General features: G+C 43.6%; 1 protein-coding gene and 1 long non-coding RNA gene across 4 annotated transcripts in view; one reads left to right on the top strand and one right to left on the bottom strand.

Moving 5' to 3' along the window:
* The first annotated feature begins 644 nt into the window (after window positions 1-644).
* On the top strand, window positions 645-2,573 carry LOC123743396 (uncharacterized). Its single transcript, XR_006770160.1, has 3 exons — window positions 645-1,311; window positions 1,638-1,726; window positions 2,225-2,573. It is a non-coding gene; the product is annotated as an uncharacterized lncRNA (long non-coding RNA).
* A 14,179-nt stretch (window positions 2,574-16,752) lies between these two features.
* The window catches only part of LOC106605097 (tetratricopeptide repeat protein 7A), a 39,663-nt gene continuing 31,665 nt past the window's right edge, over window positions 16,753-24,750 (bottom strand). For all 3 annotated transcript variants that reach the window (XM_014200414.2, XM_045719839.1, XM_045719843.1), the window contains one exon: window positions 16,753-18,318. In XM_014200414.2, the coding sequence (XP_014055889.1) occupies window positions 18,100-18,318 (219 nt within the window). In that variant the 3' untranslated portion in view covers window positions 16,753-18,099. The remainder of the gene's footprint in view (window positions 18,319-24,750) is intronic.

The raw sequence follows: 24,750 nt of genomic DNA, 5'->3' as shown, positions 1-24,750 counted from the left end.
ATCTGCAAGTACTGTTCAGGCCATGGGTAATATAATTGCAAGAACATTTAGCCTTATGGCCAACGTGTACTAATACAGTGCCTGTGAGTTACTCATCAGTTCTGTTTCACCTTGAGGCTAGTATGCTGCGCAGCACAAGCTTTGGCATTATCACAGCTATTTCCTCAGTGTCAAGTAACTACCATTATGCAGTTAGAATTTGTGGGGGTGGATTAGGGGCTGAGGTACGAATATGATTAAACATGTCTCGTGACATTTGATTCTGGGATTTGAGATTAATCATTGGATTGTGTGGGTCCCTTTTTTAGCATGTCTCTTAGGCTGCGTGTACACAGTCAGCCCAATTCAGATATTTTTCCCAGTTATTGGAAGAAAAAAAACCCAGCTGATCTGATTAGTCAAAATAGTAGAAAAAGATCAGAATTGGGCTGCCTGTGTAAACACAGCCTCAGTGTCACATGACATGAGACTCCCTTGACAAGTAGTTTAAACATGAATTCCTGGCTCCTTTGAATCATAAGTTCCATGTAGCCTAACAATGAGGCAGGAGTAGAAAATTCTGCTCCTGCTCCCACAGAAATCTTAGCAGGCTGTCTCGATGACCTTTAGCTCTGGTTCATACTTACACTGCATCACTCAGCTCTATGTGATCTGAGAAGGGAGTTTGGACTAGGCCACTAGAGACAGGTGCTTATAATAAAGGGGTCTTACATGAGTTATTCAACAGGGCCATAACCCTCTGAGAAGACATGTCTAATAACTATTAACTTGATTTATTAAGGCTTTTCATACGTGTCTATGTGACCGCCCAAATTTGTTGGGTAGAAGTGTGTTATGCATCTAGTAATAGCTATGTAATAGCTATTCTCATTCTCAAGGATACTCATTCACACTTATTTAAAGATCCCGATCAGACTACAACTAACCTACCAAAAAGTAGCCTATAAAGATGACAGTCGCACTATAATGCCGCTAGACAACCAGTTATGACACATTTGGGACACATTATTAACTGGTCGTGCGGTAGGCCTGTGTGACGTCACAAAGGATTCAATGTCATAGTGACTATGGCAATTTTGATTTGTTCATAATCAATATCCTAAACTTCAACCTGGGTCACACAGCATCAGCTTGTTGAAAAAGGGATTGTTTGTGGAGCTGCTACCAGCAGTCAGTCTGATAGAGGAAGAGGCTGTAACAGGATCTCTGTTGGACAAACAGCAGACGGTGAAGTGCGTACACACAGCATGGGGAAAACACAAAGTTGGTGACATATCCCGCAATGATGCCTCACGTAGGGCAGATGAGAGGGTAAGCTTAAGACTATTCAGTGTTATTTCCATCTTTGTACTGATACTGTATTGGGTGATTTAAAAAATGGTTTGTTGAGAGCAGAAATATGCTGTGAAGTGAGATCATCTTTGCCCTCAGGAGGAGTTGGTAGTCATAGGATATTATGGCTGTTAATACACTGAAGTTAGATTCAGTCTCTTGGCAAAGAAATACATTAGCTAAAATGCAGTCACTAAAGTGCTAAAATGCAGAAATGAAATGAAGTCTGTATTATTTGGTCACAGACTTCAAAATATAGTCCATAAACACACCGTTCTTCTGTTTGGCCTTTCTTCCATCTAAAGGGCAATGAAAAAGGAGAGGTGTGACAGGGGCGGCTGGTGGATGGGTACCTTGAAAGTAGGTGTTTTCAGTGAGGGGAAGACAACTGGCAGTAGGTTTCAGTAACACATCTTCACACCGTCATTTCCCGAAAATGTCCTTAATACTGTATATCTACAGTAATAGTGGAATGATAGTGTTTCACAATATTTTTTCCCCCCCAAAAATGATTGAGGCCCACACAAAATTGCATTCTAATGGTGGAGCCTTCTAATTGGTCAACAAGTCGGACCAGCTCTTGTTGTCAAATTGACTGGGGCCAGCAAATCTCTTGTTGTCAATTCAACAACGGACAAAACAAGATATTTACTGGCCCCAGTCAATTTGACAACAAGAGACGGTTTGTTGTTGAATTGTTACAAGTAGTACCTTTAAGATATGACATAAAACTCTCTATCCAGTGCAGTTAAAGGTGATGCTGTCCAAAAATGCCTTTTCAATCTCTGTTTCCTGTATATGCGGGAAATCGTGTGCGGGAGTTATAACATTTTTTTTCTACAATATTTAAACATTTGTATATCTCCTTTTTCTTTCATCGCCATTCCCCCAGGAAACGCCCATGCCTGGAGAGTCGCCCAGATGTAGATGCAGAAGGGGGACCTGCTGCTACTGGGAGCCTACGGCTTTTACTTTACATTTATTTAACTAGGCAAGTCAGTTAAGAACAAATTCTTATTTTCAATGACAGCCTAGGAACAGTGGGTTAACTGCCTGTTGAGAACAACAGATTTGTACCTTGTCAGCTCAGTGATTTGAACTTGCAACCTTTCGGTTACTAGTCCAACACTCTAACCACTAGGCTTCACTGAATCCACCCAGGAGGTCCTCCAACGTCAGGCCTCCTACTCCTTTATGAACTGCCCCCGGCCAAACAACTCACCCTGGGCAGTCCGCGACAAGGTGGGGAGAGAATGTCAAGAGGAGGGGGACAAAAGGAGGGGGCGTGGGGGGAGAGGAGCTAGGGAGGTGAGGCAAAGGGGGTGTTATCAGCAGTAATTTATCTTCTAATAACACAGTTTTATTTGAAATTATAACCCGAGAGTTTGTCCAGGAAATTGACCTTTCACCATGCCACTACAATGTGACCGAGAAACCAGTGCCCAAGGTACCCTGCAAGTAAACACTTGCATAATCTATCATTCAAATGTTGACAGTGTCAAATCTGAGTCACCGCAAGCAGACTGCCTATGATTCATCTCCTTGATATTTGAATCATCCCTAGATATCTTTTTCCTGTGATCTTTCATTTCTTCAAAACATGTACAAACAACAACCTGACCTCTTCATTTCAGTGCCACACAACAGGTCTGGCCCACTGAGGTATAATAAGAACTAGAGACTGCCTCCAAGATGGCCAACCTTTGTTTTCAACGTAATCTACTCACGTTTGCATGCGCCATTTTGTGGTTGCTGCCGTTTTTCTTACTGGGATTACTATGTCTGCGCGCTAGTGCTCAGTGCGCACTAGGCAAAAGTATTGCGTGAACATGATCCGGGAACTCTGGCAGAGCACCTGGACAGCTAAACAAGCCAACCATCACTTCCCCTGGCCAGCTGGGGTCATGACCTCAGAGCATGAATATAAAATGTTAATATCTTCGGCTGTCAGTGATGGAAGATTTTTTTCATTTGAATAATTCAATGGATGTTTTGTGCACAAAGTTGAAAAAATAAAGTATTTTATTAGGAATGTTCAAATTTGAGTTATCTATGGGGCCAACAATGGGAATTGTCTTTCTCAGCTGGGATTTAGTTAAACTGCAGTATCGAAACAATACTATATGTGCAGTCAAAAGCGTGCTTCCAGACCGTAACCCTAGCCCCTTGGTCTCTATCTATGCCAGTGGAGGCTGGTGGGAGGAGCTATAGGAGGACGGGCTCATTGTAATGGTTTGAATGGAATACGTGGAACAGTCAAACATGTGGTTTCCATGTGTGATGTGTTTGATAGCATTCCATTTATTCCATTCGAGCCATTACAATGAACCCTTCCTCCTATAGCTTCTCCCACCAGCCTCCACTGATCTATGCTCATCTTCTCTACAGCACCTCATCTCCTCTCTCACCACTCCTTTCCTTGCAGACACGTGATGTTTCGTTCGGCAGTGCAGAGTGCCAATTATCTGCCTGTGAATATCTAGTCTCCACTGGCTATGACTAAGGCCCTTACATTGCCAACAAAGACTGCAGGCTCACGTGTTTCAGCTGGTTTGGTTATGACACCCATCACAGAGTCTGTTCTCCGACCGCATTTGATTCATACTACGGCACTGTGTTGATTGATGATTCAAGTTTGGTTGCACTGCCTTCCCTGTGGCTCAGTTGGTAGAGCATGGTGTGTGCAACGCCAGGGTTGTGGGTTCGATTCCCACGGGGGGCCAGTACAAAAAACAAACAAAAAAAATGCATGAAATGAAATGTATGAACTGTATTCACTACTGTAAGTCGCTCTGGATAAGAGCGTCTGCTAAATGACTAAAATGTAAAATGTAAATGTCTGTGTGTGCTGCAGCAAGTGCATCCGTACTTGATAGATATTTGAGCAGTGTTGGCAGCTGTCTCGTGTTGACAGAGAAGGAAATGTGTAAAGAAATCTCAAGGGTGTTATGACTATGTAGTAGGGAATTTTTTCACTGTTAGTGGCGTGTCAGGGCTAGTCCAAGTGTACTGTCAAAGGTTAAAGAGCTCAACAAATCCCGTGGCGATTGTATTTGTGGCCACAGCCATTCAGACAGCTGCCTAGTTGATGAATTGAAGCAGGTTCGCCATATATCAGTGGGTCAAGGGTCACAGAGTCTTAATGTTTTACACTGAGAATAGTCAGCCAGAGAGTCCCTATCAAACTCGTTCAAATAGGCAACAGAGGATTTCTCTTGGATTGCTCTTTGCAGGCTAAGAATGGGAAATAGACTTTCACATATTCCCAGAGAAATATCCCCAGGGCTTAAAGTGTTGCAAATCCAACAAAGAGGGCGATTGTTTTTTTAAATTCTGATTTGACTTAATTTCTTCGTACTCTGACCAAATTGTGCCCCAGATTTGCGCACTCAGAACAAACCATTTTTGGAGCCTTTATTTCCACTCTATTGTATTTCCACGACATTAACTCAATAGCCTATCTGGGATTATCCAAATCAAATCATTATTGTTTGGCCATGGCCTCTGAAGTTTTGTGGTTGAGGATAATAGCTTGGAGGATCTGCACTACGTACACGCGGTGTATCCACGGAAATAGAGGTGGTCGAGGACCTTCGCTGCAGCACACCCGTGATTAACCAAAGGTCAAAGGTTCAGCAGACATCTGCGGCATGGGCCAGTTATCTGTGCCAATGCCGGGAGAATGTGGCACTCGCTCTAGCAGCAGCGAAAAGTAGGCCAGGCGCCTTACACAGAGGCAGATCATCAGGACAGATCATCAGGACAGCTCGTCACGGGAAGGCGAGAGTGCTTCGGTCCCCCGTGTCCTTTCTAAAATCTCCTGTGAAATACACCTGCATTAACACCTCCACCGCGGATCAGCTCCCCTGCGAGCTGATGGGCAGGTGGTGGATATCAAGTGAATTTGCCCAGCGTGAATCCAAATGGCACGTAATGATAGCTATAGCTAGCTAGTCTGAGCCTCCCAGCTCAGGGACAGAGAATGGCTCCTCCTAGGAGCTCCTTTTCTTTTCTTCTCTCGTTCCTTGTGCTATGAATCACCCTATCAGGAGGGCTAGGGATGGATGGATTACTGGCTCAGCTTGGTCAGAGACATACAAATGTCCAGTAACGGGAAGGCTAGGAGAGGCTGTGTGCTATTTTCTGCTTATGGTCAACAGTATGTGTGGGCAGCGGGGGAAAAGGATAGCTGGAAGCCATTAAAATAAATGTTTTGAACCTCGTGTAATTAATATACTGTATATGCAGTGGTTCAAGTATAAATACTCATACAATTGGAACTGCCTCAATGATCCAACTTCACCGTGTTTTGGCATTGAATGCTTATTATAAACCTGATTCGTGCCAGTAAATAATCTTCAAGACAACCATTCAACTTTAGTCCCTCTGAGCAGGTTTATTTGCCTTTGTGTGTGAGTTAGCCTACTATAAGTAATGAATCAAATGGTTCCTGTTTGTGTTCAGAGAGAAGGCCCTGGTCCTGGACACACAAACACGCACGCACACATACACACACACATACACACACGCACTCCTAAACATCATGTCATTTCGGATGGTTAATTGAGCCCCTTATAAAAATCTAAACAGAAATCGTCATTTTTGCAGCTGTTATGTTGTGAGCTATTCTCTCTCCCACAGTCATGATCAGTGACGATCTAGCTAGCTGTGTTCTAGTGAGTGTGTGTCTTGTTTGACAGAGGACCGCAGGACCAGGGACCTATGAGCCTTCCTGGCAGACGGGTCACCACATACCATTATCAAATACGTTTGTTTTGCCTAAATACATTTTAGAGACACTAACCAGGGAAACCAATGGATATTCATCTGCATTGCAATGCTGGTTGACCAACTTTCATTCACTAAAGTTTAACGTATGTGAAGTTCGGTAGCTGATGTCTACACCCCTTCTTTGGTGATTGGTCTACAGTAGTACTCCTAGAAGGAGTGGGAACATTAAGCGTTTGTTGTCATTCAACGAGAGACGACTAGTTTCATGCGCATTTTTTTCACTTGAGAAATACTGCACCAAACATGTTAGTTAGATTAGCACGACTAGGACCTCGGCAAAAACCACAGATTTTCAGGAAGTGTTTCTGGCTTTTGATGTTGCTACGGTGGCTCAAGAGAGACAAAACAGTAGTATTGCCACTTTTTTTTCTCATGTTTCAAGTAAAGGTCTTTAGAGAGTATGCAAGCACAGACGCTCGCCTTGCCTAGCCGAGTTCTGCTAGGAGCAAACCAAACCTATGTATGTGGACGCCTTTAGCAAGTGGCTGAGACTATCTCACCCGAGAAAACTTCTGAGCATGCGAAACAGCGCCCCTCTGTCATAGTGTATGTAGCCCATCTATCTGATGCCGTCTTGCCAAAAAAAAGAGTATGATATGCCATACTCTTTTTGGCCAGACAGCATTAGATACATGAGCTACACATACGGAGACAGAGGGGCGCTGTTTCGCTTGCTCAGATGCTTTATCTGAGATTTATGCGTGTTTCTGTCTGCACGCGTCTCGGTCAAATAAATGATCAATAGTTAAATATTTTATTTGGACGGGTAAGGAGGTACGGTAGGGCGGGCCAGGCCCCTTAAGGCCCGCCCATAATGCCGGCCCCAGCTGGATTCAATCCGTAGCGCCGAAGATCAGCGTTACAGCCTGATTGCGTTCGCAGAGACTGCATGTACGGTAAACGCTGAGTACGTCAGCTCAATCGAAAATCACCTTCAAATTTCAACTGCGCTACGACGCTGATCTTCAGCGCTACGGATTGAATCCAGCCCTAAGTCCTTCTGCATACCCCACTCGCTCTCTCACTCTCTCTCTGCTGGCAGCCTGTCCTGCAGGCTGTTTTGCTTCCACAGTATCTGCTCTGCTATGCACTCGTGAGTGAGTGAGTGAGGGGGGGGAAATGCAGTTCAGTCATCCATCACCTGCACATACAGTAGCTTAGTGCGGCTTGCTGCACATTCAACATTAGAAGAGCAGCCAGTGTCACACACTAAAAGGGCTACTCTTACTGTCCATGAGCAAAACAAACACACGGGATAATGTGGACACAAGTTACACTGGCATAGACCTTGATAAGAATCAGACCTGTGGAGAGTAGGCCAAGTAGTTGTGGGGGTTTATACAACAGATCGTTTTTCGGTCCTGGATGCTGAGTGGCTGAAACCACATTTTCATTATAGTCTTGACTGTGTGAATAAGCAGAGAGAAAATACTCTCCTCTCTGTGGAGCTATGAGAGAAAAAAAACAGGGAGGGCATCTTTTGAGACATCCCTCTGTGCGTCTCACTAGTTCCATTTCCTTGTATTGATGTCAGTTCACAATGTCTGTATTCTCACAATAATCGCAAATATATACCTAATGTCATTATCTCAGCACATCAGTTTAAACCTCCCAACACCTCACTTACTTGTCTCCAACTAGTGACACATACAAGTGGCTCAAGTGGTTCAAGAGCAGGGCTCTTATTTCCGTTGTCATTATTTAGGGGACTAAGGAGCACACTTTGAGGCTGACAGAAAGACATTCCTATTAACATGGGCCACAAGCCTGGTACCGTAAGTACTATGTGGTATCTGAGTATTTGTGGTGGGTGCATCATTGCTCAAGGCTGTGGTCAGGGGACACTACAGCCACTTGTAACCTAGTGGGTAGAGAAGCGGGCAAGCAACCCGGAGGGTTCCTGACGTTATCCCAGATACCTTCGCCTGCTGTTGTGCCCTTGAGCAAGACACCTAACCCCCCTACAATTCCTCCAGGGGCGCTGCACTGTTGCTGACCAATTGCTTCCAGTCCCTTGGGGTGTGAGCATAAAGACACATTCCCATCTCTGTCAATAAAGTAGGCTAGATCTTATCTTATAATCCTTCATGGTCAGTGGTCACCATAAGAACACTCTGATCTGTAACATATGGCCCCATAGTGACAATTTAGCACAGCCCTTCTCGCACGTCCTGCATCAGTGAAAGACGTGGGCTAGGCTGACACTCTCTCCCTCCATGTCTCTTTCTATCTAGCCCCCAATTATACCTGGTTCTAACATGCACCCTTGATCATGCACCCTTGATCTACACATTGTGTAGCGCGGGCAGTAATATTTGACATGTGTATATACAATATATATGACATTATAAATACCTCACATGCGATACTCGTAATAAGACTAAGCAATTAGCCAATTAAAATGTTTATCTGACTCCGTGAGATAAATAGCAATATGCAAGAGACTATAGTTGAGTTACATTAATATGCAATGAAGAAATGTCTGAGAATGGAATTCTAAATACAAGTGTATTTAATTACTTTGTAAAATGAATGATAACATTATACAGTGCATAAGCTTAAGTTACAAAGCATTAAAAAGCATTACAAGGCATTATTGAGAGAGAGAGAGAGAGAGAGAGAGAGAGAGAGAGAGAGAGAGAGAGAGAGAGAGAGAGAGAGAGAGAGAGAGAGAGAGAGAGAGAGAGAGAGAGAGAGAAAAAGAAACCATGACTTGTGCCATGGACCATAGCTCCTGTGAGAGGGAGAGAAAGAGTGTAGGTATCTCACCACAGCAAGTCAGAAACAAATAAGAGAAAGAACAATGAATCTAAGACCCTCTCATAAGCATCTGAGTTGTCTGGATTCCAAAACTGAGTTGTTGATCAACAGTATTCTTGTAAAGTTAACCTCCAATCAGATATCAGACCTACATGATGTAACCTCTGCTTCTCAGAAGTAAGACAATGAGGGTTGGAGAGATAAGAATGCTGACTTCCAGGGCCTTCCCAGTGGTGCAGCGATCTAAGGCACTGCATCACAGTGTTGTGGCGTCACTACAGCCTAGGGTTCGATCCCAGGCTGTGTCTCAACCGGCCGAGACTGGGAGTCCCATAGGGCAGCACACAATTTGTCCAGTGTCGTCCGGGTTAGGGGAGGGTTTGGCCAGGGGGGGGCTTTACTTGGCTCATCGCGCTCTAGCGATTCCTTATGGCGGGCCAGGCACCTGCAGGCTGACTTCGGTCATCAGTTGAACGGTGTTTCCTCCGACACATTGGTGCGGGTGTTAGGAAGCACGGTTTGGCGGGTCATGTTTCAAAGCCCGTCGGGGAGTTGCAGCAATGAGACAAGATCGTTATATCACGAAATTAAACAACTTCCTAAGACAACACGGAGGAACTTCTTGCATACAGTTGATAAGAAGAGACCGTTTGGGGGCTGGGATGCCCTACAGTGGTGTTAAAATGTGTCTCCTATCTGTCCACTGTGTCTGCATTGTGACCAGAATTCCTAGTCCCTCCCTGTATGCACATTATTTGACAGATATTCTTTTAAAATAGTATTTAATTATTTATTTTAAAAAACATTGATGCCACAAGTCAATGGTGTCACACGTTAATGATTTTAGAAGGCAATATAATGATGATTTTAATTATTTCACTGTCCAGCTAAAATCAAAATCAAATCAAACTTTATTTGTGTAGACCTTACCGTGAAATACTTACTTACAAGCCCTTAACCATCAGTGCAGTTCAAGAGTTTAAAAAATATTTACCAAATAAACTAAAGTAAAAAATAATAAAAAGTAACACAATAAAATAATAACGAGGCTATATACAGGGGGTACCGGTACCGAGTCAGTGTGTGGGGGTACAGGTTTGAGGTAATTTGTACATGTAGGTAGGGGTGAAGTGACTATGCATAGATAATAAACAGTAAGTAGCAGCAGTGTACAAAACAAATGTCTACACTTGTCAGACATCCAGACACAATGGGTTCCTGACTACCTCTTGAAGTGATCAGGAAGATCTGATCACAGTCAGATCACAATGTGTCTTTTGATTGTCTACACCTGTCTAAAAATGTGGGAACAATCAGAATGTGGACAAGATCAGGACAAAGGATGTATGCTAGAACCAGGTATAAATGGGGCTAGTGAGAAAAGGATAACATTGATTGACCCAGGTTAAACCTTCTCTCCAAAAAAGCAAAATAAATTAATCTTAGAAAAGGCACTGGGCTACATTTTATTACAAGAAAATGTGGTTCTATTGTCTACTAATTACTTGACATTTTGTGATATCAAAAAGCAAAGGGAAAGAGATAAGCTTGTTTAATTGAACACCTTCTAAACTCCATGTAAAATCCTCTTCAGGGTGGTGACAGATGGGTCAGCTGCAGCCCAGGTTTATTGTGGGATGAAATCACTCACTTTCATTAGAAATTATCTGGTGTCAACAAGGCCATCTAGGCAGAACAGGCAACTCAAACATTACCTATTGCATTTCTGGGACCTTTTGATTTCCGGAATAGCTAAAATAATTCAGGAGAATATTGGCAGGGACCAAGCCACGATAGTGGATGTTTTGAAAGTCCTCTTATCCTTATCATTGGCAGCTTTGAACAGGAAGTGGTCCAGCATCAAACCGAGTGGTTAAATATTTTTGGACTATTTGTGTTTTCCAATATTTGCTGTAAGGACATTTGTCCTGAATTGGCTTATACCAGATCTGGAGAGACAACAAGTGTCATTAGTCACTCCAATCCACCTCACTCTCAAGGTTGATGACCCCATAGCGCCAAACGAGCAAAAACAAACTTTGTTTATTGACAATGCATTGAACCAAGATGGCCGCCCGACCTAAACTTGCTTTTTTAGGGTGAAAGAGGTTGAGGAGACAAGGGTCAGGGCTGTACAGCAGATCTCCTATGTGGAGGAAATGTTGCTGCAAATGTTTTACGTCAATCAAGTGATCTGGATACACTCATTCTGAAGAAGGTGGATTTTGCAGCATTTATAGCCACAGTTATTAATCGTACAAGAAGCTGGACATCATTGTACAAGAAGCTGGACAGAAGCTGGACATCATTGTGTCTGCAGACAAAAAGTTTTGGGGGCTCTAAAACAGTAGAGGCACAGCAAGGTCACCAGAAAATGTCCCGCCCTCATTGGATCCTTCTGCGCCTGTGTAGGGACCTGATTCGAATTTTTGATTTTAACAGAAAAGCAAGTTGATTTTGCTTAGTTTAACTTTACTTTAACTTTGGACTGCTGTTCACTTATGTCCTCTCCGGCAGGGTCATATCCACTCCCATCGCCCCGACACCTCTGTGTTGACAGATGGCTAAAGAATTCAGAAGGCAGCATGACACCAAGGCGGGCGATGATTAACAGCTGTGATAGGCCGACATTACAGCTCTATTAAATGACCTATAAAAGTTTAATAAGCTTGAATAGGCTGTTTTAGTGAAACAAGGGGTCATTGTTTATCCTGTAATGGTGCTGGCATGATGTTTGGCACATGGACGAGGACCACGGCTGTTTAAGGGCGATCAGGTGAGTCGGACTGGTGAAAAACAAACTGGGGGCAAGGTTGGTGATCGCTCTGCTGCTGTACCTCATTTACGCTAACTGGCTAACCTCAAACATTATCAAGAAGGATGAGTTACAATTGGAAATCTGCCTCTTCAATGGCTGCCGCCTTTGTGTGTCAACACCGTTATAGAATGCATTGTTAGGTCGCCGGTTCCACACATAACCTGTTGTTAGCGTCCACTATATTATCTTCTCTCTGCCCTACAATAACCCCCTGGAGTTTGGCAGTCTCACATGGTTGCTCCCTTTTTGTCCGGAATACCACCTCACATACAGTACTGTACAGGGCTAATCATAGAAATAGAATGACTAGAACTGGCAATTTGTCCCATGAACGGTGGACCCGCAGCCACATTGAGTGTACCCTTGAGGGTACAGTCAAATTGCAGTTCTGGGGTTCTTTACCTGTTCTAGTAATTCCATTTCTATGGGGCCCAAACTCTTGTCAAGCTTTATATGAAACGATAGTACAGTTTTCTAAAATGTTGGTATCACAAGCATTATAACGTTTTGTTACCTTGTTGTTACCGTGGTAGCGCTATACCGTGCAACAGTACTTTGGGCACTATTATGTTTTCCCCTGCAGTCAGTCCAGTTGTTTCCCACTCCGACAACAACCAGATCCATCACACTATGTGTCAGTGTGTATGTGGGGGGTGCAGGCAGGCTGTCATAGGGGTGTAACCGGGCCCAGACACCTGACCCCCCCCTCTCAGCCCTAAGTGCTCAGGTTGAGTGACCTGGGACCTGGCAGCCCAGCCACCTCGGAGGGTAACGAGAGAACCCTGCCAGGGCCACCTGACATCACCATGATGCTGCCACATAGCAGACACGGTCACTGGGACCCACCTATACATAGGGGAGAATAAAGAGCTAGGGACAATCAGAACTATTAAGAGACAATTAAGTCTCTCCTGGAAATTATAGGGCACAAGACTACAACACACATGGGTACATCACACACAAAACACACGTGGAATCAGATCTATGGCTGGTATTATACTCCAAACGGTCTCCATAGCAAAACGTTACTGGAGCGTGCATAAAGATACAGCCTACAGCATACACAACATCTCTGAACAGAGCCCTCTGTGTGGTGAAATCACAAAGCGGTTACGGAGTACTTCTAGTTGAGTATAAATTGAGCCTTAGCCACCTCTGAAGAACCAATGCAAGTGCCTGATCATATTGGACTGGAGAACGCAGAATAGCCTACTATACAGGGATATACTGGCCGTGTGTACAGTGCCTTCAGAAAGTATTCATGCACCTTGACTTATTCCACATTTTGTTGAATTCAAAATTGATTAAATAGATGTTTTCTCACCCATCTAAACACAATACCCCATAATGACAATGTGAAAACATATTTTTTGAAATGTTAGCAAATTTATTAAAAAGAAATACAGAAATATATGATTTACAAAGTGATTCACACTCCTGAGTCAATACTTTGTAGAAGCACCTGGTGGAAAGCAGACTGAACAGGTTTTCCTCTAGGATTTTGCCTGGGCTTAGCTTCATTTTGTTTATTTTTTTATTCTGAAAAACTCACCAGTCCTTAAAAGATTGCAAGCATACCCATAACATGATGCAGCCACCACTATGCTTGAAAATATGGAGAGTGGTACTCAGTAATGTGTTGTATTAGATTTGCCCCAAACATAACACTTTGTATTCAAGACAAAAAGTTAATTGATTTGTATTACTTTAGTGCCTTGTTGCAAACAGGATGCATGTTTTGGAATATTTTTTGTTCTGTACAGTATTGTGGAGTAACTATAATGTTGTTATCCATCCTCAGTTTTCTCCTATCACAGCCATTAAACTCTGTAATTGTTTTAAAGTCACCATTGGCCTCATGGTGAAATGCCTGAGCTGTTTCCTTCCTCTCCGGCAACTGAGTTAGGAAGGTTGCCTGTATCTTTGTAGTGACTGGGTGTATTGATACACCATCCAAAGTGTAATTAATAACTTCACCATGTTCAAAGGGATATTCAACGCCTACTTTTGAATTTTTACCCATTTACCAATAGTTGCCCTTCTTTGCAAGGCTTTTGAAAACCTCCCTGGTCTTTGTGGTTGAATCTGTCTATGAAATTCACTGCTCGACTGAGGGACCTTACAAATAATTGTATGTGTGGGGTTCAGAGATGCAGTACTCATTCAAAAATCATGTTAAACACTATTATTGCACACAGAGTGAGTCCATGCAACTTATTATGTGATTTGTTGTACACATTATTACTCCTGAACATACAGTGCCTTCGGAAAGTATTCAGACCTTTTGACATTTTCCACATTTTCCAGCCCTAATATAAAATCAATTAAATAAATACAAATACTCAGCAATCTACACACAATGCCCCCTAACGACAAAGTGAAAACAGGTTTTTAGAATAAATAAAAAATGTATTAAAAATATAAAACTGAAATACCTTATTTACATAAGTATTCCGACCCTTTGCTATGAGACTCGAAATTGAGCTAAGGTCCATCCTGCTTCCATTGGTCATCCTTGAGATGTTTCTACAACTTGATTGGAGTCCATCTGTGGTAAATTCAATTGATTGGAAATGATTTGGAAAGGCACACACCTGTCTATATAAGGTCCCACAGTTGACAGTGCATGTCAGAGCAAAAATCAAGCCATGAGGTGGAAGAAAATGTCCGTAGAGCTCTGAGACAGGATTGTGTCGAGGCACAGATCTGGGGAAGGGTACCAAAACATTTCTGCAGCATTGAAGGTCCCCAAGAACACAGTGACCTGCATCATTCTTAAATGGAAGAAGTTTGGAACCACACCAAGACTTCTAGAACTGGCCGCCTGGCCAAACTGAGCAATCGGGGGAGAAGGGCCTTGGTCAGGGAGGTGACCAAGAACACGATGGTCACTCTGACAGACCTCTAGAGTTCCTCTGTGGAGATGGGAGAACCTTCCATCTCTGCAGCATTCCACCAATCTGGCCTTTATGCTAGAGTGGCCAGACGGAAGCCACTCCTCAGTAAAAGGCACATGACAGCACACCTGGAGTTTGCCAAAAGGCACCTAAAGACTCTCAGACCATGAGAAACAAGATTATCTGGTCTGATGAAACCAAGATCAAACTCTTTGGCCTGAATGCCAAGCGTCACGTCTGGAGGAAACCTGATACCACAAACCTAGTACCAGCCTCAGACAGGGGCGAAGGTTCACCTTCCAACAGGACAACAACCCTAAGCACACAGCCAAGTCAAAGCAGGAGTCTCTGAATGTCCTTAAGTGGCCTAGCCATAGCACGGACTTGAACCTGATCGAACATCTCTGGAGAGACCTGAAAATAGCTGTGCAGCAACGCACCCCATCCAACCTGACAGCGCTTGAGAGGATCTGCAGAGAAGAATGGAAAAAACTCCTCAAATACAGGCGTGCCAAGCTTGTAGCGTCATACCCAAGAAGACTCGAGGAGGTAATCGTTGCCAAAGGTGCTTCAACAAAGTGCTGAGTCAAGGGTCTGAATACTTATGTAAATGTGATATCTGTTTTTTTGTTTTAATACATTTGCAAAAACTTCTAAAAACCTGTTTTTCTTTGTCATTATGGGATATTGTGTGTAGATTGATGAGGGGATTTATATTTTTTTAATACATTTTAGAATAAGGCTGTAACCTAACAAAATGTGGAAAAGTAAAGGGGTCTGAATACTTTCTGAAGGCACTGTATTTAGGCTTGCCATAACAAAGGGGTTGAGTACTTATTGACTCTAGTCATTTCAGCTTTTCATTTTTTATTCATTTGTAAAATTTCGAAAAACACAATTACACTTTGACATTATGGGGTATTGTGTCTAGGTCAGTGACAATTGAATCCATCCAGGCTATAACACAACAACATGTGGAAAAAGTGAATACTTTCTGAAGGCACTGTAAAGTGTTTTAGATGTCACGTAGGCTAATTGTTCGGTCTGGACTGGCCGGGTGATGAACAGAACTGCCCTGAGCCCTTCATCAGCTGATGTCATCCTGAGAGGCTTTGCGGCAGGCTGGCCCATTCATTAATCTGTCTTCTTTTACCAGCCTTGTCCTGACCGAGCTACATTATAGATCACTTCACATCCGCTCGGATTAGGCCAGTGCTTTTTATACCTCTCCTTGGGGTCCGCCAGCTATTCCATGTATTTGATCGATTCAAGCTAGCACACATGATTCAACTTGTCAACTAATTATCAAGCCCTGGACTGGTGAATCAGGTGAACTAGATCAGGGCTACAAAATAGTGAAATGTCTGGTGGACCCCGAGGAGAGATTTGAAAACCCCTGGATTAGGCCATTCATCTCCCATACACCAGCCCGGCGCAGGTGTCACACATGGGCTAATGAGGGGAAGGACAGGGGGAGTGAGTGGTGGAGGGCGATGGAAGTAGTAGAGACAGGGATTGGAAGAAAATAGTGACGGTGGGTGATCTATCATCAACATAAAATACGGACATGCATGTGGCTTTTGATCATGTGTGAGCAAAGTAGGCCTATATGAAACAGAAAGACTTTGATACGTTTTAGTCATAACTGGATTGTGAACGGGTTAATACATTGTGCTTGCAGAGAGGGGACTGGGATTCTTCTTCTTGAAACAGAAATCAATGTAGAACACAGAGCCATTGATTACAGCAGCCTATGTTGCCAAACAGACTAGATATCTCTCCGCTTCCCCCGTTACTCAAACACGGGATGGCTGCTAGGCAACCAGGCCACATCACATCAGGCGGAGAAAGAGGAGAGAGAGTAGAGAGAGGGAGGGGTAGGGAGTGAGAGATAGAGAGAGAGACACAGCAATGGCGAGGGAGAGCAGAGAGAAAGGAGAGAGAGGATACAGAGAGAGAAAGAGGATAGAGGAGAGAGGGGTAGTGAGAGAGCAGAAAAAGAGAGGGGGTTGTGAGTTTCATGGCAGAAACTGCGCTGGCAGTATTACATAAGATAGCAGCTCGAGTCCCACTGCCCATATTAATGTGGTTAGGCACTGGGAAGTGATGAAGATTAGTCACAAGTGACAAGACAGATGAAGATGCACAATCCCAGTGATTTAAGTCATTGTTTATGAGGACAAAGATGGACAAATGAATTTAAAACACACACACACACACAATGAATCATAATATTAATAATACAGAAATATACAATACAAACAACCAGTGATTTGAACATAATGGATTATGTCAGTTACATACACAGGCTGAAGGGTCTCAGTCAATGAGAAGAACATGGAATGATACTATAGGAATGATCCCTGAGAGTGGATGTATACGGTCTGTATAACAGTGTAGTGGGTGTATACGGTCTGTATGACAGTGTTGTAGTGGATGTATACGGTCTGTATGACAGTGTTGTAGTGGGTGTATACGGTCTGTATGACAGTGTTGTAGTGGGTGTATACGGTCTGTATGACAGTGTTGTAGTGGGTGTATACGGTCTGTATGACAGTGTTGTAGTGGGTGTATACGGTCTGTATGACAGTGTTGTAGTGGGTGTATACGGTCTGTATGACAGTGTTGTAGTGGGTGTATACGGTCTGTATGACAGTGTAGTGGGTGTATACGGTCTGTATGACAGTGTAGTGGGTGTATACGGTCTGTATGACAGTGTAGTGGGTGTATACGGTCAGTATAACAGTGTAGTGGTGTATGTATAACAGTGTAGTGGGTGTATACGGTCTGTATAACAGTGTAGTGGGTGTATACGGTCAGTATAACAGTGTAGTGGGTGTATACGGTCTGTATAACAGTGTAGTGGGTGTATACGGTCTGTATAACAGTGTAGTGGGTGTATACGGTCTGTATAACAGTGTAGTGGGTGTATACGGTCTGTATAACAGTGTAGTGGGTGTATACGGTCTGTATAACAGTGTAGTGGGTGTATACGGTCTGTATAACAGTGTAGTGGGTGTATACGGTCTGTATAACAGTGTAGTGGGTGTATACGGTCTGTATAACAGTGTAGTGGGTGTATACGGTCTGTATAACAGTGTAGTGGGTGTATACGGTCAGTATAACAGTGTAGTGGATGTATACGGTCAGTATAACAGTGTAGTGGGTGTATACGGTCTGTATAACAGTGTAGTGGGTGTATACGGTCAGTATAACAGTGTAGTGGGTGTATACGGTCTGTATAACAGTGTCACCATACACTTGACTTGCCTATGAATGCATGTGAGCAATTATTATGAGTGCATAGACATAGATAAAGATGAGGAGAGTAGATAAAAGGGAGATGGGGAAGAGAGAGGGGGAGAGAGAGAGAGAGCGAGAGAGAGGAGCAAAACGAGTGAAAAAGGGCAAGAGAAGATATATTGCACCAATTTGCACGTGTAAATGATCATACGCATGTGTATGTGAGTGTGTAATACAGTAGTACCCTCTGTCTGCTCCTCACAGCTCGCGGGGTATGATGGTGAAGGGCCTGATGGGGCAGGAGGACTCCAGCTCCAGGGCTGTGAGGAAGCAGTCTGGAGCCTGGCTGCTGCCCTGTGACTGCAGGGCCTCCCCAAGGCCGCTCCACGCCTCGTGGGATGTGCTCTGGGCCTGCACCGCATCCCGCAGCACCTTCTCCCCCAGACCCACACGCCCACACCGCACCAACAACTGGCCCTGAGGAGGGGAAGGCAGGAAACAGGAGGAGGTGAAGTGATGAAAGGTGAGTTTGAATGGGGGATAAGTAATTGAGAGATTACAGAGCGAGACAGATTTACAGATGTAAGATCTTAATTTGATCACTATTTTGTTGCAGGAAATGCAAACTTGTGGTGTAGTCAAGATTTAAAAAGGTTTGTAAAATGTGTAATTTCCACTTTAAAAATGTCAGACTTGATTTGCTCTTATGAAAAATGTATCAACCCCTACTAAAAATGTCCATTAGTTATAATCCACATAATAATAATTCACATTTCCTGTCGCTGCAGGATTATTTTCCTGCAGTAGCAAACTGGTTTAAATTAAGATCCTACATCTGTAACTTTGGATCAAGCTTTGGCCATATCTAAACCATAGCTGTGTTCGAATACCATACTAACATACTGTATACTACATACTTAATGAGTATATACTACATACTATTAGTTCATTTTAGTACTGTAAATGGAACAGTATCCTTTCAGTTGAGCGTACTAGCACTTCGCCGGTCTACCGGAAGTTGATGCTGTTGCTATGCAACCTCTTGCTAGTTAGTTAGCGTAACAAATTACTAGTTAGACATTTTAGGACTTCGGGTGTGTTCTTAAATTCAATCTGGAGTGCCAGAGTGCACTGGTAAATTCCGAGTGTTGTCAGATTTTCAGTTTGTAAATTCAGAACGTTTCGCTCTCAGAGCGCTCTGGCCGAAGAGTAGAGTTGATTTAACCTGTTGGGGCTAGGGGGCAGTATTTGCACGGCCGGATAAAAAACGTACCCGATTTAAACTGGTTACTACTCTTGCCCAGAAACGAGAATATGCATATAATTAGTAGATTTGGATAGAAAACACTCTAAAGTTTCTAAAACTGTTTGAATGGTGTCTGTGAGTATAACAGAACTCATATGGCAGGCCAAAACCTGAGAAGATTCCATACAGGAAGTGCCCTGTCTGACAATTTGTTCTCCTTCTGTGGCATCTCTATCAAAAATACAGCATCTCTGCTGTAAATTGACATTTTCTAAGGCTTCCATTGGCTCTCAGAAGGCGCCAAAAAGTGGAATGACGTCTCTGCAGTCTCTGGGCGAAAAACAGCAGGAGTTTTTGTGAGTGGTCAGGCAGGGAACAATGACACTGGAGATGCGCATCCACGAGACGACTCCATGTTTTTCTTTCAGTCTTTGAATGAATACAACGTCGCCCGGTTGGAATATTATCACTATTTTATGAGAAAAATCGCATTTTAAACAGCGTTTGACATGCTTCGAAGTACGGTAATGGAATATTTTGAAATTTTTTTGTCACGAAATGCGCTCGCGCGTCACCCTTCGAATTGTGACCTGAACGCACAAACAAAATGGAGCTATTTCAATATAACTATGGATTATTTGGAACCAAAACAACATTTGTTGTTGAAGTAGAAGTCCTGGGAGTGAGTGCATTCTGACGAAGAACAGCAAAGCTAATCCAATTTTTCTTATAGTAAATCTGAGTTTGGTGAGGGCCAAACTTGGTGGGTGTCAAATTAGCTAGCCGTGATGGCCGGGCTATCTACTCAGAATATTGCAAAATGTGCTTTCACCGAAAAGCTATTTTAAAATCTGACACCGCGATTGCATAAAGGAGTTCTGTATCTATAATTCTTAAAATAATTGTTATGTATTTTGTGAACGTTAATCGTGAGTAATTTAGTAAATTCACTGGAAGTTTGCGGTGGGTATGCTAGTTCTGAACATCACATGCTAATGTAAAAAGCTGTTTTTTTATATAAATATGAACTTGATTGAACAAAACATGCATGTATTGTATAACATAATGTCCTAGGAGTGTCATCTGATGAAGATCATCAAAGGTTAGTGCTGCATTTAGCTGTGGTTTTGGTTTTTGTGACATATATATGCTTGCTTTGAAAATGGCTGTGTGATTATTTTTGGCAGGGTACTCTCCTGACAATCTAATGTTTTGCTTTCGCTGTAAAGCCTTTTTGAAATCGGACAATGTGGTTAGATTAACGAGAGTCTTGTCTTTAAAAATGGTGTAAAATAGTCATATGTTTGAGAAATTGAAGTTATTGCATTTATGAGGTATTTGTATTTCGCGCCACGCGATTCCACTGGCTGTTGACTAGGTGGGACGCGTTCTGACCTTACAACGGCAGTCAAGCACTCAAGCTAACATTGGCTAGCTTGCTAGTTACTTCCAGACACAAATGAGAGTGACCACTGACCATTTTACTCGCCCTAGCAGAGCTGGTTAGGCAGTTTTCATCTTATCCACACAAACTGTTTTAATTACGCTTTTCTTGCCGACGTTAACTGACACCGGCCATATTCAACCTATGTTGAGCGCTTGTAAATTCATTATTCTGCGCTCTGCCTCTAGTACACTCAGACGAGAGTGCTCTGAAATCGGAGTAGATAGCCAGAGCGAATTTACGAAAGCACCCGAATGTCATTGAGAACGCACAACGACTATACCATTTAGCTAAGCTAAGAATGATGGGAATAATCAAGTCAATAAACGCTGGGTAGTTAGTTAACCTGTAGTTAATATAGTGGTACATACTGCTGTAACGATATGCTATGTGATTCGTAAGGACATCGTAGCACAACAAATTATCAGCCAAAGTAACGTGTAAGGTAACTTATTTGAAAAGTAATTACTTTATTACTTTGCTCAACATTTTGTTAACATTTGTCATAATTAGTTAAAGCAATTAATTTGTATCCGCTGTCGTTGGACTTCAGCTGCATATTTTCCACCATTTTCTTCAAATTTGAAAACGATGTGAAGCCACGCCCATTTCCCGAAGCATTGCATTATGGGCCCTAAAGTACGGAAATAGTGTCCAAAAATAGTGTCCGGAAATTTTGGCATACTAACTATATCCATACTATGACTAATAAGCATACTATATACTCAATTCACGTGCAAATAGTACGGTTAGTGTGGGAGGTATGAGTATTCGAACACAGCTCATGAAAACCCTCTGACACTAGACATAGCGTCAGAGGGGCACTAAGGGGACATTTGGGTCTTAATGGGACACACACACAGAAACAGGGGAGGGGAAGCCATGTCCAGCTGCCTAAAAGGATCAGATGTTGCTAGTTAAAGCTCCTGTTTGTCCCAACTCTTCATTTGCACTGGCGTGTCGGGTGATTGCAGCCAGAGGCATTTCCAGAAAGGATGGGGTGTGCGTGTGATGAGGATGACTACTTCCTATGTGTGTCTTTGTGTCGGTGTGTGGCTGTGTGAGAGGGCAGTAGTGGTCAGCCCAGCGTGACATGTCTCTTTAGAACTTCTCTCTGTGTGTCTCCGGAGCCCAGCAGCATAACAGGGTATCACGCAACCGACCAACGGCATGAACACACACACACACACACACACACACACACACACACACACACACACACACACACACACACACACACACACACACACACACACACACACACACACACACACACAGCCTCCAGTGCAGGGCTTGCCTGAGGTCAAACAGACGAGTCTTGTTATGCAGGCTCTGCTCACAAGCCCCAGATTAATTGGGCTGAAACTCAGAGAGCTGTCTAGGGGCTCTGACGCAACCTCCAATGAGGATGCTCTGCTTCCTCTGTCTCTCAGTCTCCCAAGTTCCTCTCTGCTGTAACTCCATACTCTCTCACTCCTTTTCCTACAGTTGTTACTGTATTCTCTCGATGCTACTGACCAGAACTGGAGAAAAGAAAGAAGGAGATCTTAGGTGGGGTGCAGAGACACAGTGGAAGATGCAGTATAATCACACGGTGGGTGTGTTGCCATTGTTAAGGCACTGGCGTTCTCATCTCACACTGCCAGCGGGTCTTTGATCAAATCGTTGCCATTCCACTGCCCTACTGTCACCAGGACTTACACTCTGGGACTTATGGGAAATAACCACCCAAGAGTCGGTTCTGAAGTTTCAATTCTTCCATTCTTTGAAGTTTCTGGCGCACGCACGCACACACAGTGAGGCAGTGAGGGTTCACCACTGTATTTCCTCTCCTCGGGGTTTACATGATGCTGCTAAGTCTAATCCTCTTAGGTCAATGGTTCAATGAAATAAACACCCTATACTGAGCCGTAAACAAGGCAGAGGAAAACAAACCCTGTGTTTAGAGAGAGGAGGGGAGAGAGCAGTAGAGAGAGAGGGAAACAGCGAAAGATTGAGAAAGAGGAGAGGAAGAGAGGGAGAGACAGCAGTAGAGAAATGGAGGGACAACTAGACAGAGCGAGAGAGTAAAAGACAGGCAGAGAGGGCCCTGTGCCAGTAGTATATATCTGAGGCTCATCCCCTTGGTGCCCTGGTGGCCCGGGCCGTGACCCAGCGTGGCGCCCCACACCTGAACCCACTAATCCTATCAGAGATGTGGCGGCGATGTAATCCCTGCCTGCCTGGTTGAGCTGGCGGAGCTGGGCTGAGAGTGAGCTACGATTACTTGGGCCCTGGCCTTGCAATGCCCTATTCCCAAAAAGCCCTATCGCTGGAAGCCTTAGTTATCGCTAGTAGCCCTTTGGTAGCTCTGTCACCGCTCTTTATCTCCCCCTCCCTGTCTCTCCGCCTGCCCGCTTGACCCTAGTCTTGCCAGATTCAGGGGGCTCCAGAAAAGGACTAACCTGCTCGTGACCTGACCTGACTCATACACCTAGGGGAGCCAACCGATATGAGACACCTTATGTCAACACTACACAAGCTGAACCAGCTAATCCAATCACTAAAGTATACGCCCATTCAGCTAACGAGAGAAAGAGGGAGAGAGATGGGGGAGGGGAGAGAGAAGCGAAAGAATGAAAAAAAAAACGAAACAAAGAAAGAGAACGAGAGAGAGAGAGAGAGAGAGAGAGAGAGAGAGAGAGAGAGAGAGAGAGAGAGAGAGAGAGAGAAAAAGACAGACGGAGAAAAAGAGGTGAACACATGCGCCACATTGGCGAACAGGCACAAGCCAGCTCCCCTCCTCCTATCTCTCTCTAGCTGGTCATCAGAGTTATTGCTCAATAGAATATATTTCCCTGGTTGCTAGGCAATCCCATAAAGAGCCCGAGAAGGAGCGAAGTGTTATAAATAATGTATTTGCATTATCAAATGAGCTGCCAGCCACCCCCATCCAGAGAGAAGAGAGACCGAGAGAAAGAGAGAGTGGGGGGTGGGGGGGGGGGCATTGGATCACTGAAAACCCAATTCATTCTATGAGATGAAGTGATTGTCCTTGACCGTATATCTGTATGCGTCAGTGTGTGTGTCTGCATCCGTCTGTGAATATATATGTGTGTCTGTGTGAGTAGAAGAAAGGAGAAAGAGACAGAGATGAAGAGAGCAGCTGGTTCAGTGAGAAGAGGCCTACGTGTAGCTAACTGACACACAGCTAAGCAGCCAGCAGAACAGAGGAAAGAGGAGCAGAGGTGCTGGGATGTGGAGGACGTTGAGAGTTGTGGTGAGAATCATTTAAACAGCTTCCCAACCCAGGCATCACTACCCATCCTAAAATACACCCAACCAATTGGCCCTGGGGATGAGTCACACTACCTACACTGGCTTTCATAATGTATCACACACATACAGTTGAAGTCGGAAGTTTACATACACTTATGTTGGAGTCATTAAAACTTCAACCACTCCACACATTTCTTGTTAACAAACTATAGTTTTGGCAAGTCGGTTAGGACATCTACTTTGTGCATGACACAAGTCATTTTTCCAACAATTGTTTATAGACAGATTATTTCACTTATAATTCACTGTATCACAATTCCAGTGGGTCAGAAGTTTACATACTGTGCCTGTGCCTTTAAACAGACTGTGCCTTTAAACAGCTTGGAAAATTCCAGAAAATTATGTAATGGCTTTAGAAGCTCCTGTTAGGCTAATTGGCATAATTTGAGTAAATTGGAGGTGTACCTGTGGATGTATTTCAAGGCCTACCTTCAAACTCAGTGCCTCTTTGCTTGACATCATGGGAAAATCAAAAGAAATCAGCCAAGACCTCAGAAAATAAATTGTAGACCTTCACAAGTCTGGTTCATCCTTGGGAGCAATTTCCAAACACCTGAAGGTACCACGTTCATCTGTACAAACAATAGTACGCAAGTATAAACACCATGGGACCACGCAGCCGTCATACCACTCAGGAAGGAGATGTGTTTTGTCTCCTAGAGATGAACGTACTTTGGTGCGAAAAGTCCAAATCAATCCCATAACAACAGCAAAGGACCTTGTGAAGATGCTGGAGGAAACAGGTACAAAAGTATCTATATCCACAGTAAAACGAGTCCTATATTGACATAACCTGAGAGGCCGCTCAGCAAGGAAGAAGCCACTACTCCAAAACCGCCATAAAAAAGCCAGACTACGGTTTGCAACTGCACATGGGGACAAAGACATGGGGACAAAGATG

The sequence above is a fragment of the Salmo salar genome, chromosome ssa01, assembly GCF_905237065.1.
Source record: "Salmo salar chromosome ssa01, Ssal_v3.1, whole genome shotgun sequence".
Lineage (NCBI taxonomy): Eukaryota > Metazoa > Chordata > Actinopteri > Salmoniformes > Salmonidae > Salmo > Salmo salar.
Note: the sequence above shows the minus strand (reverse complement) of the source record. Positions and strands in the feature narration are given on the sequence as shown.